At 38.4% G+C, this 13,764-nt stretch overlaps 2 protein-coding genes across 6 annotated transcripts in view; one reads left to right on the forward strand and one right to left on the reverse strand.

Annotated features, from left to right (window-relative positions):
* Nucleotides 1-452, reverse strand: part of FANCB (FA complementation group B) — a 38,197-nt gene extending 37,745 nt beyond the window's left edge. Inside the window, exon 1 of the mRNA XM_008988972.5 lies at nucleotides 332-452. The gene's annotated coding sequence lies outside the window, so the exon portion shown is untranslated. The remainder of the gene's footprint in view (nucleotides 1-331) is intronic.
* Nucleotides 453-778: 326 nt separating this feature from the next.
* The window catches only part of MOSPD2 (motile sperm domain containing 2), a 44,298-nt gene continuing 31,312 nt past the window's right edge, over nucleotides 779-13,764 (forward strand). For 2 of the 5 annotated variants that reach the window (XM_035287800.3, XM_078362796.1), the window contains exons 1-3: nucleotides 779-885; nucleotides 1,037-1,106; nucleotides 3,647-3,759. In XM_035287800.3, the coding sequence (XP_035143691.1) occupies nucleotides 3,678-3,759 (82 nt within the window). In that variant the 5' untranslated portion in view covers nucleotides 779-885; nucleotides 1,037-1,106; nucleotides 3,647-3,677. The remainder of the gene's footprint in view (nucleotides 886-1,036; nucleotides 1,107-3,646; nucleotides 3,760-13,764) is intronic. The other 3 variants (XM_002762638.6, XM_008988975.5, XM_035287801.3) reach the window with 2 other exon arrangements.

A 13,764-nucleotide genomic window follows, 5' to 3' on the forward strand; every position in this document is an offset into this window, starting at 1 on the left:
ACAACTACCTTAATTAATAAGCCGAAAGGCGATTTTATCATTTAACTTTATATAACTATTTGGGATTAAAGATTTCACAGATATTTTGCTCGTTAAGCAACTCACACTCGAAGTGGGAAGGATACTAAAGGGATGAAAAAAAGTTTCAAGCAAAATAATCCCCGATTGTATTACTTAAAATCCAATTATCATTCCAAGGAATGACAGACCCCGGTCTCAGGAGGCCGGCTTCCTTCCCTCTCTCCCGCACTGCAGGGACAAAGGGAGGAAATCCAGCCCCATCGCCCCCCTGCGAAGTCCCGGGTAGGGAAGACTCGGTGTTCCATCCTACCTCAACGCAATAGCAATATTCCGGATGCCCCACGCGTACACAGTATCTATCTGCTCCAAACCTCCCGCCAGCGAGCTGCATCCTGGGAGGCCCGGCGGAGGCTGCGTCGAACGCAGAAGAGGCGGAACCTAGAAGCCAGCCCGGAGAAACTTGCCCAGGGAGGCTGAGGAGGCGGGGCCCTAGGGATGTTGTTAAAGCGAATAGCCGGCGAGCTCTAAAGGGCGGAGCTCCGCGGGGGAAGCGCCGGCGTTCTCGCGGCTGGCGGGGGCGGGACCGCAGTGCGGGGGACGTTGCGGGGCGAGGCCAGACGAGAACCGAATGGGACCTAGGCTGAGGGCCTGGTCCCGCCTCCAGACCCAGGCGTCCGCATTGGATTGGGCAGTGCGGCGGCACTTCTGTCCGCCTTCCGGTGTCACGCGACCCCCCCTCCCCCTCCCACCCTTCTCTGTCTACCTCTGGGCGGGACTGGCGGGTGATGAGATACTCCGTCGGCGACGGTAGAACGGGCGACGGCGACAACTGCAATCACATCCACGACCGCGATCATGGCCGAGGTGAGGAGTCTATTGCACCGCCGCTGGGTGCCCGGACCCTGAAGCCGCCTTTGAGGCCCGGGGACCGAGCGCCTGGGTGCAGGTGGGCTGGGCTGAGGGTAAGCGGGTTGATGCAAGTAGTATCTAAGGTCCCGTCGTGTCTCCCATCCAGAATCACGCCCAGAATAAAGCCAAGCTCATCTCTGAGACCCGACGCAGGTTTGAAGCTGAGTATGTGACAGGTGGGTACTTTGTTCTGGGTGTTAAGTAAGATGTGCAGTAAGCATCCCCAACTTTGCTGGAGTGTTGTGTCTTTGTGGGAGGTGTTAGGGACCTTTTCGATCCTCCCAAGGATGATGCTGGGCACGTCTCAAACGTTGTCCTCTCCGTGACAAGCCGTGTGCGCTGCTTTAAATGATCAAGTGTGTCACATGCTTCCTTTAAAGGGTTAATATAAGTTGGAAATCGGTAAGTTTCTAGCATGTCCTCGTGTTTATGGAACGTGCAGGATACTTGTTAGGCCCACAACACGGGTGACATTGTCCAGTCCACGGTTCCACTGCTGGCGTTTCACCAACACTAGAGAAAATGTACCTGGAAACTGCCATAATACTACTGATGTGTACTTAATTGGGTGCACAAATTCCTTGGATATTTTGCTTAGTTTCGCTTTCATATAACCCAGCACGCTACCCACAGAATAGACCCTCCAATGATGGAACAACTTCTCATCATCCCAAACTGTATCTTGCAAAGTGCCTATGAGTCCAGAACTGATGTATTGGTTGAACATTCTGTGTCCAGATGTCACAGATACTTGAGTTGTCAAGTACTTAACTGAATATTTAATACTTGTACAATAATTTTGTAAAACATATGGAATAACTTACTGTAAATATGGAATTAAATAAGGATTTATATGTTGCCTACCTTAAGACCGATTATAATCAAGACCCTGTCACTAAATAGCTTACTTGTCTATTCTGAGCCGTTTTCGTATCTGTGAAATGCAAATAATAAAGTTAGTAGGATTAAATTTAAAAAAATATATCAAACCATCTAGCATGTCTTAACATATAGTAGGTTCTCATTGAATATTTTGCCTCAGTAGTCATTCTGGTTACTGTGAAAGGCGTTAAGCTTCTACATTTTGGCTAGTACTCAGCAAAGGTTCCCTGCAACTTTAAACCATCCTAGATTATACATCAGTTGATGATCTAGAACAAATATGGAAATCAGTTTAAAATACTGGTCAGTAAATCTTTTCATGCCTCCTTGCCAGTTTTCTTCACACCCCAAACTTTGTACCAGAGACTTGCAAAACCACTTGATCCACTTTTCACCCAGAGTTCTCATTGCTAATAACATAGCTAGTTCCAATAAAGAGATCATTCTTCAGTTGCTTTCTACAGAAATATAACTATTATAGCTGTTTATACGTGGTTTATAATATTTTAAGAAGTAACTCAGAATTAGACCCAATGAGCCAGTCACGTATTTATGCCCAAGGGAGGAAGCAGAATTGACACAGAAATGAGGCAATAAACAAGATCTTAAAGGTCATCTTGGGGCAACCTTCTCATTTTTAAAATGAAGAAAGTGAGGTCTAGAGAGATTAAGAGATTTGCTCAAAATCCCTGGTGTTATTGACTAGGCCAGGTCTAAGTGCTCATGTCTTGATTTTCACTACAGTAATCTTTTGGCAACACCATGATGTTGAATTAGATCATGTCACTCTCCAGCTTGAAACCCTTCAGTGCCTTTCCAACTGTGTTTAGAATAAAATCCCAATTATTTATGGTGGCCTATAATGCAAGGCCATGTGTTGTCTGGCTCTTGCCAGCCTCCCACACCCCATCCTCATCGGTTATTACTCTGCTTGCTTAGTGCAGATTTGACCACCGTTCAAAGTAAGATACATGTTATATGTCACAACCCAGTTCAAATGTGCACACTCACATAACTGCAGCAAAAGTTCATTAAAGAATACTTCTGAAAACATGCGACTCTCTGATGTGTTTTTTTCTATTTGAGTTCCTTTTTAAAAATGCAGTTACCCACAAAATTAACATCACAATTTAAAATGTGACCCCCAGTTTGAAAAAACACAACTAGCCACACTGCCTTGTTTGTATTCCTGAAACAGAATGAGGCTGTTCCATCATGGACCTTTCCAATTCTCTGTCTGGAAAGACTTTACCCAGGTATTGAGCATGGCTTGGTCCTTTTTCCTCTTCAGTGCTTAAATATCCGACAGGCCTTCACTGATTATTGAACGTCTCCCTGTCTTGTTTATTTTCTCTGCTTTACAGCCCTTATCGTAATCTGTAATTATCTTGTTCATTGGTTTGTGTGTTTTTCATTTCCTCCAGTAGAATGTACAAGGGTTCTGTAACAGCCTATAGACATTGAGAGCAGAGACTGTGTGTCTTACTCACCTTTGTATGCCCAGCACATTTCTCAATACATACTCACTGAATATAGCAATATTTAAATATATACATAAGAAGATTATTCCAATTTTAAAGATTTGCATGGAAAAACAAAATAGAAACCTTTGAAGACTTTCTTACCTTAAGGTTTCAGTTGTTTCCTGGAATATGGTAACAGACAAAGGTAGAAGTGGAAAGTGATAATAAAAGGGGTGTTTCTTTTTTTAATTTGCCTGTATTTTCCCTTTAGAATTTGCTTTTAGAAATTAACTCAGGTGTTTAGAGCATCCACCCACTTTCCTTCTTTTTCTTTCACCCTCTCTATTGTCATTAACAATATTTTGTTTCAGAAGAGGCCTAAGGCAGACTTAAGCAAAGTTGATGTTTTTCCTAAAGGAAAGTATTCATTTTCTGCAAGTGTATCACTTCCAGCACAAACTGTATTCCAGAAATGCTTTTGGAGGTAGGTTCTTGGGATTTCCAGACACATTTTTATGTCCATAGAAATTAAGTAACCATTATGGATAGATTTTTGGCTGGCAAAAATAATAAAATATTAGTCCATAATTATGGTACTGTTTTCCTTATTGTTTCTGAGAAATTCCATGCGGAGTCTCAAATGAGAAACATTACCCATTCTTTTCTTCCTCTTTCTCATGCCCAAGAAAGGAGACTAATCTCTTGTGACAATAAGTTACTAAGTTCCTTAAGTACTCATTATATGCCTAATTGTGGGAAGCAGTGTATCATTATTACAGAAAGAGTGGAAGAAGGATAGAGCCTGCCCCTTCTCAAACTACTACAACCTAGGAAAGGCATTAAAACAGAGATAGCTATTAAAATGAAGGCAAATTGTTCAACACTCGCCTATGAACAATGAGAACACATATACACAGGGAGGGCAGCACTACACACTAGGGTCTGTTGGGGTGAGTAGGGGAGGGACGGCAGGGTTGGGGAGTTGGGAAGAGATAGCATGGGGAGAAATGCCAGATACAGGTGAAGGGGAGGAAGGCAGCAAATCACACTGCCACATGTGTACCTGTGCAACTATCTTGCATGTTCTTCACATGTACCCCAAAACCTAAAATGCAATAAAAAAATTAAGGCAAATTGTATTAAGAGTAATGGTGCTGAAATATTTTTTGTAAGAGTCAAAGACAGAGAAATAATATCTGGCTGGGGTGACTAGCTTAGCACAGAGTTAGAAAAAACTTCATTAAAAAGGTAGTGTTTCTCATGAACTTTGGAAGATGGTAGAACTCAGCCAGGTAGAGAAGGTGATCCAGGCAGATTGAATAGTCTGAACTGAGGCATTGAGGTCAGAAGGTATGGTGTGTGTTCGGAAGCAGTAGGAAGTCCACTTTGATAAACCTTAAGGAAGGTAAGCACACATGGCTGAATACTGTGGGACTATAGTGTAGAGAGCCTTGGGTACCAAAGAGATGTGTTTGCACTTTAGTTGATACGGAGAGCCACTGAGAGGTTTGTGGGTTTCGTGGTTAGGTTTGTTGTCTGGCTTTACAAGTATATGAATTCATTTAAAGTAATTTAGTTCATACCAAAAATGTCTGAAGAAACCCCCATGAAACTCGCCATTCAGAGATAGGTATGCTAACTGGATACATTGCTTACAGTCTTTTTTCTATACACTTAAGAAAACAAAGTTACAAGACTATTCTGTATATAATTTTGTGTGTTACAAAATACATTTTTATTGACATGATTTTATTTCTCCATATTTATGAAGTAAGCAACATTGTATATTGCCATTTAATATTTGGTTCTATAAATAAAAGATAGTTTTCTTATCTTTTGTCTTAGGTAGACCCTTTGTGGACATTCAGATTCTTCTCAGTTTTCATTTAATACAGATTTCTTTGTATAGTAGTTCAGATTATTTCCTTAAGATTCATGTTCAGAAATTGAATTATTGGTTTTAGGAGTGTTCATATTTTTCAGGCCTTCAATCATATGTGCTAAACTTCCTCCATGGATGTTGTACCAATATTCATTCCTGCCAGCTTGTAGGGGAGTGTTAGTCTTACCACAGCCTTACTTACTCAAATTTAGTGTTATTTCTTAACCGATGATTGTTTTAGTTTGCTCTCATTTGCTAATAAGGGTAAATTATTTTCATGCATTTACATTCATTTGTAGTTTAAACATCTTTTTTTATTGCATTTTAGGTTTTGGGGTACATGTGAAGAACATGCAAGATGGTTGCATAGGTACACATGTGGCAGTGTGATTTGCTGCCTTCCTCCCCTTCACCTATATCTGGCATTTCTCCCCATGCTATCTGTTAGTATGACTTTTAATATTGGTCTGAGCTTTTCTTGTTTATGTCACTTTTACTTTTTTTTTCAGTTTTTGAATATATCCAAAATTACCCATTCCTTTGTTGTTTCTTCTATGGCTATCAGGTTAATAGGTTGGTGCAGAAGTAATTGTGCTTTTTGCCATTAAAAGTGACTTTTTCCAGGTGTGGTAGCAGACACCTATAATCCCAGCTACTCAGGAGGCTTGGGCAGGAGAATCACTTGAACCTGGGAGGTGGAGGTTGTAGTGAGTGGAGATCATGCCACTGCACTCCAGCCTGGGTGACATGAGCAAGACTCCATCTCAATTTTTTTAAAAGAGGCAATTTTTCTAGTCTTTTAATTTTTGTTTTGTTTAGGCTTAATATTTTTGAGTTTTAGAATTCTGTGTATGTAAAGAATGTATAAAACATAAATAAAATACCCATGTGCTCAGTACTCAGCCAAAGAACTAGAGCCTCCCAGTACCCCATCCCTGCTATTCAGGGAACAGTTACTTTTTCTGCATTTGGTGTCACTCATTCTCTTACTTCTCATTAGTTTCACAACCTATGTTATATTCCTCACCAATACTTTATTAGGTTTTTGCCTCTTTTTGAACTTTATATTAAAGCTGAATATATTTTTTCATGATTTGCTTCTGTTGCTCAAAATTCAGTTATATTGTCAGATATGACTAATGTATTCCTTTTTATGGCTGTGTAGTAGCTCATAGAATGAATATACCAATTAATGGGTTGGGGTTGTTTCTAGGTTTTTGTATCATGTACATTGCAGCCATGAACATCCTTATACATGTGTGCTGCACACATGCAAGAATTTCTCTAGGGCAGTGGTTCTCAAAATTGGTTCAAGAACTGGGGTTCCTTGACACCATTTCAAGGAGTTTGAGAGGTCAAAACATTCTCCTAATACTAAACCATAATTTTCCTTTTTCACCTTCATCCTCTCACAAGCATATGGTGGCATTTTCCAGAGGCTGGGTGGCATGTGATGATGCTGTGGTTCTGATGGCTGTAGACTGGGGGCTTGTATTTTCTCATGTCTAATTCTTTTTCTCAGTTTTAATACCCAATACAATAACTACCAATAAATATAACCTATATCAACAAAGAAGATTTTGGGGGGGGTCCGCAATTATTTTTAAGAGTGTAAAAAGTATCCTGGGACCAAAATATTTGAGAACTGCTGCCCTAGGGTTTGTTTGCAACAGTCAAATGGGTAGGTAGCAGAATAGGCACATTGTTTCATGTTCAACTTTAATAGATAATACTGAACTGATTCCCAAAGTGATTGTACCAGGTTTCATTTTAACCAGCAGTATTTGAGCATCTTTGTTTTTCTACACCCTAAAAATTGGCACTGTAACTTTAAAAAAAATTGCCCATCTCATGGGCATGTTGGGAGATCTCTTTATGGTTTTAATGTCTTTGAATACCAGTGAGATTGAGCATTTTTTTTTTCATATCTTTATGGGACCTTTGGTTTCTGCTTCTGTGAAAATTACTCCTTCAGGCTCTTCTTGGCCCTTACTTCTTCTATGTAAACTTTAGAATCAGCTTATCATGTTTCTGCAAAACAAAACAAAAGCCACATTTGTTGGGATTTCAGTGGTATTGTATTAAATCAGAAGATAATTTCATGGAAGTTGACCTTATTGTGGTTGAGTCTTTTTATCCAAGAACCTGGTATATGTATCTATCTGCTAAAGTCTTCCTTATTGAAAGATTTATAATTTTCTCTATAGTTGTTCACACAATCATTTGTTATGTTTCTTCCTAAATAATGTATGTGTTTTATTTTTGTTGTTATTTAAATGGTATGTCTTAATATATATTTTCTCAATGATGGTTGCTGGTTTATGAGAAATATATATGACTTTTTTTCCATTAATATTGAATTTACTCTTACAAATTCTGATAACTTACTTGGGGTTTCTATGTACATAATAACCACCTTGAAATACTGACCATTTTCTTTCTAACTTTCCAACTCTTAAATCTTCCAATGCTTTTTCTTTACTACATTGGCTGGAACTTTTAGAATACTGTTGAATAGAAGCAGTGATAAAAGCCTACTTGTCTTCTTCCTGATGGTAGCAAGATAGCTCTGAACACATCACCATTAAGTATGATCTTTGTATATACTCTTTATCAAAGTGAAGACACTTTCTTCCATTTTGGGTTTGCTAGTTTAGGTTTTTTGTTTGTTTTGTTTAGTTTCCATCATGATTAATGACTGAGTTTTACTAAACGCAGTTTCTTTATCTGTTGCACACATTTATTGTATTGATGACATTTTCATTTGATTTTTCTCCTTTACTGTGTTAATATGTTAGATTACATTGATAAGATTTTTAAAACAAATTGCTAAATTCAGTTTGCTAATAGTTTAAGAATTTTACGTTTGTATTCTTGAATTAGCCTATAATTTTCCTTTCTAGTATTTTTCTTGTGCAATATTGACATCAAGATTATGTAAGCTTCAGAGTGAGTGTTTCCTCTTTTCTATTCCCTGTAGGATATAGTCATTGTTTAGCACTAACCTGATTCCCCAAATTTACCACTCCTCCAATTTATTATTGTTGTTTTATATGTCAGTGTTTGTTTACTTCTCATATATTTACTACTATTTTGATTTACCATTTCTTCTTGAGTTTCAGCACTTGTATCCTACGTCATTGTTGTTTCATCTAAAGTATAACCTAACAAAGAAATTTAAGGCTTTTATGGGAAGATCAAGAGGTAACTTCAGCTTAATCTGTGACATTCTAGCCCTTTTACTAAAAAAAAAAAAAAAAAAAAACTGAAGCCAATAACTTACTATTTGTTAATTTGAGGTCATAGCTACATAAGTATTTGTTAACACTATTTTCCATTCTATAATGTTTTAACTTTTCAAAAGGGAAAGAAAACTATTTATTGCTGAAGTTCTGGGTCCTCAATGAACTCAAGGTCTTCTGGGGGATAGACTTATACATGGCTAATCATTCAGTAACAAAGATTTAGCATGTACTTACTGTGTGTCAGGCAGAGTTGGAGGGAGCAGGGTGTGACTTTTCAAAGTCCCTGACTTCCTGGAGCTTAGTAGAGGAGACAGCATCAGTCCCACTCCCATCATGCCATCCCCTATTTGAGGAGCTCCTCTCAAAATGACTGACTCTTACTATTATCCTTTTAGTTTTGATTAAACATTTTCCCATTTGACCAAAATCAGCCAAGTGAATGATTACAGATAGCGTGCTTATGCCACGACCTTGAGGCAAAGTCCATAATATGCAGGAATAGACAAGGTCCATTATATCTAATTAACCTGGATAACTGGCTGGTGACTGATGAAGACCTGGAGAACAGCTTTGCTTGTTCAAGTGTGCTAAGGAATTCAGCTCTTAAAGGATAAGAACTGAAGCAGAAAGCACCTCCGCTCTTTACAATAGACCAGAGATCAGCAACGTCCTGTTTTTGTACAACCCTTGATCGAAGCATGTTTTTTTGTATTTTTAAAGGGTTGTTACAGACACAGACACACACACACACACACACACACACACACAAAACAGAGAGAAAGATCTCAAGCGAGAGAGAGAGAGAGAGAGAGAGAGAGAGAGAGAGAGAGGGAGACAAATCAGCAACAGGGGATGTAATATGGCCGTCAGAGTCTTAGATATTTGCCATCTGGGCCTATACAGAATAATTTGTCAGCTCCTGCAGTAGAACAACAGTTCTCAAAGTGTAGTCCCTGACCAGCAGCATCAGCAGTATGTAGGAACTGGTTACAAATGCCAATGGTCAGTTCCCACCCAGAGTTAGACAGTCCAGGGGTGGGGCCCAGTAATCCCAGTTTTAACAAGTCCTCCTAATCATTCTGATACGTGCTGAAGCTGCAGAATCACTGTTATAGGCCAATGGCTTAATCCCATTATAAGAGATTACCTGTCTCAGTCTTACCAGTTTCACAAGAAAGTGGAAATTCAGAATATGTTGTGGCCGACCAGCAGAGAATAATCTTCAATAAATATTTTGTTCTTTTGTCTTGATCACACCCATTACTGACATTTACACAGTCCAGCCAATAGACATAGCCCATCCAATACAGATGCTCTCTTAAGGCCCTAGAAGGTCTTTCAGTGGACCTGTGCTCAGAGTCATGGAGAAATAATAGATCCTAAAATGTTTTAAATTACTATAATGATCTAGAGTTATATGTTTGCTGCTTTAAAACATTAACTGTTCTCTAGTTTTCATTATTAGAAGACTTTTGTATTTTTTCAACTTTTATTTGAAATTTAGGCACATTTATAATAACAAAATACTTCCAAGATTTTCCTTACTGGTTAACTAATAGGTAAATTTGAATTTAGTCTTCTTTTCATGGTTAGCATTCTATCATATGTTGATAGAAATTCATTTGTATAGTGTTTAAGTTTTTCAGTGTTCTTTATCTGAGACTGTGGGTAGACAGACCGTATTTCCATTTTACAAAGAAGAATATAAGGCCTAGAGTGATTTGCCTAGCTTCACTATACATAGTAGCATGGATCTTCGAAATCCATCACTCTACTCTATCCTGAATATGGCCAGAAATTTTCTTGCATTTGTTAGCCTTAAAGCACAGTTTCTGACCTGTTGGTAGCATCTCTAACCAACAAATGCAAGAGAAAAAAACAAAAGCTAAAAATAAAGTTTGCTATTTTACAAGTATGAACTATAGTTTCTTTATCTTACAACACAATTTTTAAAAAATATTAATTCAATTTTTTTTATTTAGAAAACTGTGTGTGAGAGAAACAAAGTGAGTGAGAGAGAACATACACATGCATGTATATAGAGAGAGATGAAAAGCTGAGACAGACAAGTCATCTTTACGCTGGAACATTTAATACTGTGTGTTCCTAGAGACATATCACCATTGCCATGTATCTTTAGTTCTTTCTCTGCCAAATTATGGACTTTACAATTTATTTGGTGGTAATACACTTGTGTAAATATAAGAACAATTTACAGAGCAAAATTCATATAAGAACAAATAAATAGTAGAAATGGCCGATGAACCATACGGTGCTGATAGTTTATTAAGAAGGTTTCTTCACAAAGGATTGGCTGAAATTAGCTATTTTAAAGAAATACAGAGATGAGGCTTTAAAATCCACCACTTGGAATTAATGTTGGTTTTTGGTATGGCTTTCACTGGTATTATGAGACAAGGTATCATTCGTGTATGAGGACAGGTATTAGGAGAACATATATATATATCTGTGTGCGTACACACAAACACACAAACACACATATACATATCTTTGTATAAAACTGAACCCTTCTGATATGGTTTTGCTGTGTCTCCACCCAAATCTCATCTTGAATTATAACTCCCACAATTCCCATGTGTCATGGGAGGAACCCAGTGGGAGGTGACTGAATTGTAGGGTCAGGTTTTTCTTGCGTTGTTCTCATGATAGTGAGTAAGTCTCATGAGATATGGTGGTTTTAAAAATGAGAATTTCCCTGCACAAGCTCTCTCTTTGCTTGCCACCATCCATGTAAGACATGAATTGCTCCTCCTCCTACTTGCCATCTGCCATGGTTGTGAGGCCTCCCCAGCCATGTGTAAGTCCATTAAACCTCTTTTTCTTCCCGGTTTCAGGTATGTCTTTATCAGCAACCATTATGAAAACAGACTAATAGGTAAATATATCTATCCTATTAGTTCTGTCCCTCTAGAGAACCCTAACTACACCTTCTTACCCTAATCTCTACACTTTAATTGTTGATAGGTAAAGTTTTTCACAAAAATGTCCCAGGGGTGCATGTGTGTGTGCACAGGCATGTGTGTTTTTATATCTTTAGATAACCTTTTGAGTGTACATCTTTAACATCTTTCTGTAACGTCTTGTCAGTCCATTTTGTGCTGCTGTAGCAAAATACCTGAAATTTCATCAGTCTTAGTTCATTTATCTTGCTATAAAGGAATACCTGAGGCTGAGTGATTTATAAAGAACAGAACACAGTAATTTATAAAGTACAGAAATTTTTTTTTCTCACAGTTTTGGAGGCTGGGCAGTCTCCGATCAAGGTGCCAGTATTTGTTGTCTAGTAAGGGCCTTCTTTTTGTGTCCTCCTGTGACAGCAAGTGGAAGGGCAAGAGGACACTGCTGCATGAAGCTTCTTTTATAACGGCCTTAATCCTACTCATGAGGGAGGAACCCTCATGGCCTAATCACCTCCTAAAGGCCCTATCCCTTAATCCTGTCACATCGTCCACACCTGAATTTAAGAGAGGATTGCTTCAAACTATAGCACATCTGAACTTACCAAAGGACTGGTTTTCTGAAAATTTCCAGTCACTTGAGGGCTCAGTTGTCTGAAGGCTGTGTGTGAAAGCAGCAAATTGTGTTGACATAAGCATAGTTAATTATCACCCTTGGCCTTGTGATTCCAGGCCATGTTTTCCTTACCTTCAATGCTCAGTTTATTCTTTCTCTGCCTCTTCTATCTTGACCTCCCTCACCTTTCTCTTCTTTCTCTGTCTCATTCTAGCTATCTCTCCCCATCTCTTTCCCCTCACTCCTCTCTTCTGTCCTGTTGTCCTGTGTCTTCTTCTGCCTCTACTTTTCTCCTGCCTATGTCCACCAACCCCCATGTGCCTAAGCTCTCAAATCATGATCTTCTCTTTTCTATTCCCCATTCTGATTTCATTTATATTTGTCTACGGGTAAATAGTCAACAACTAGCATTTTCTATGTAAGGAAGTCCATTTTCTATGTAAGGAAGCATTTTATATGTAAGAAAGAACATTAATACAAATAATCATTTTAATTTAAATGTGGGTTTCTAATTTCAAAGATCAACATTGCTGAAAGCTATCACAGAGCTGTGGGCTTTAAATTTCTTAGTAATGTGCATTCTTTGTTTATGGTATCCCTAGTGATGGTACTGGTGGTGGTGGTAAAAATGATAACAATAATGTTTTATTATTCTTAATATGGCTAAACTCTACTGAGTTTTTACCACTTGCCAGATATTGTTCAAAGTAATTGGTTTTTAGAATATATCTGGGGACTCTAGGGGATGCCCAGGACTTTGAGAAAGCTATGAGGTCAAAACTATTTTCGTAATAATGCTAAGATACCATTTACCTTTTTCACTTTCTTTACATTTGCACTGATTACACAGAAGCAATGGTATGAAGTCAGTACTGGCTCCTTAGCCTAAATCCAGGCTGGTAGTCATTGTAGTCATCATTGTCAGCACTCTCAGTTTAAAAAAAAAAAGCCAATTTGAGTTTAGAAACTCCCTGATAAAACAGTAAATTGTATTAAATCTTGACACTTGAGTGTATGTCCTTTCAGTGTTCTATGTGACAAAATGGGGTAGTATGCATAAAACACTTCTGCATGTTATGTATGTTTGAGGTACCAGCTGAATTAGTCATCTGTTTCATAGGCCACCCTTTTTATTTGAAAAAAAGAAAAAAAAGGTCCTTGGAATACGGATGAATTTCCAAATAGCAGTGCTAAACAACAGTTTCTCAGATTATCTACCACAGAACCACTCATTTAATAGATTAGAAAAATACAACCCAGATATTAAAAGCCATATCCAAGGCAACACTCTACAAATGCATGATTTATGGCCTCATCATATATTTTATAGTGCTTTAAATTTCGAAGTACTTTCATATGTGCTTTTTCATCCCGTCCTCACACAGCACTGTGAGTATATAAAACAGCTTAAACATAAGGAAATTGAGACTCAAGGAAGACAATGCTCTGAATGCACTTTGTATTTTCCTGGCCTTTCAGCTATTATCTCTGAGGCCCTGAAATAAGACAGTGCAAATCAAGAAGAGATACAATCTATAAAACCTGGCAACTAACTAGATGCAGAAGAAAAGGAAATGAAGGAGCCAGGGAATTTCCTGAAGTTGTTTTGCTTTGTTTCATTTTGTTTTTTGTATGAACCTTAGGGAGGGTATGACTGAGAAAAAAATGAGAAGGAATAGATTCCATCAACAGACGTTTGTGGAAGCCCTTTTCATTGGCACTACTGTAATCTGCTTTGGAGGATGCTTAGATGTATAGACTCTCTGTCTCTACTGTCTATTTGGAAAATATGGCTTGTATGCCAATAACTCTGTTTCAAGGTAAAAGT

The sequence above is a fragment of the Callithrix jacchus genome, chromosome X (assembly GCF_049354715.1).
Source record: "Callithrix jacchus isolate 240 chromosome X, calJac240_pri, whole genome shotgun sequence".
Classification (NCBI taxonomy): Eukaryota; Metazoa; Chordata; class Mammalia; order Primates; family Cebidae; genus Callithrix; species Callithrix jacchus.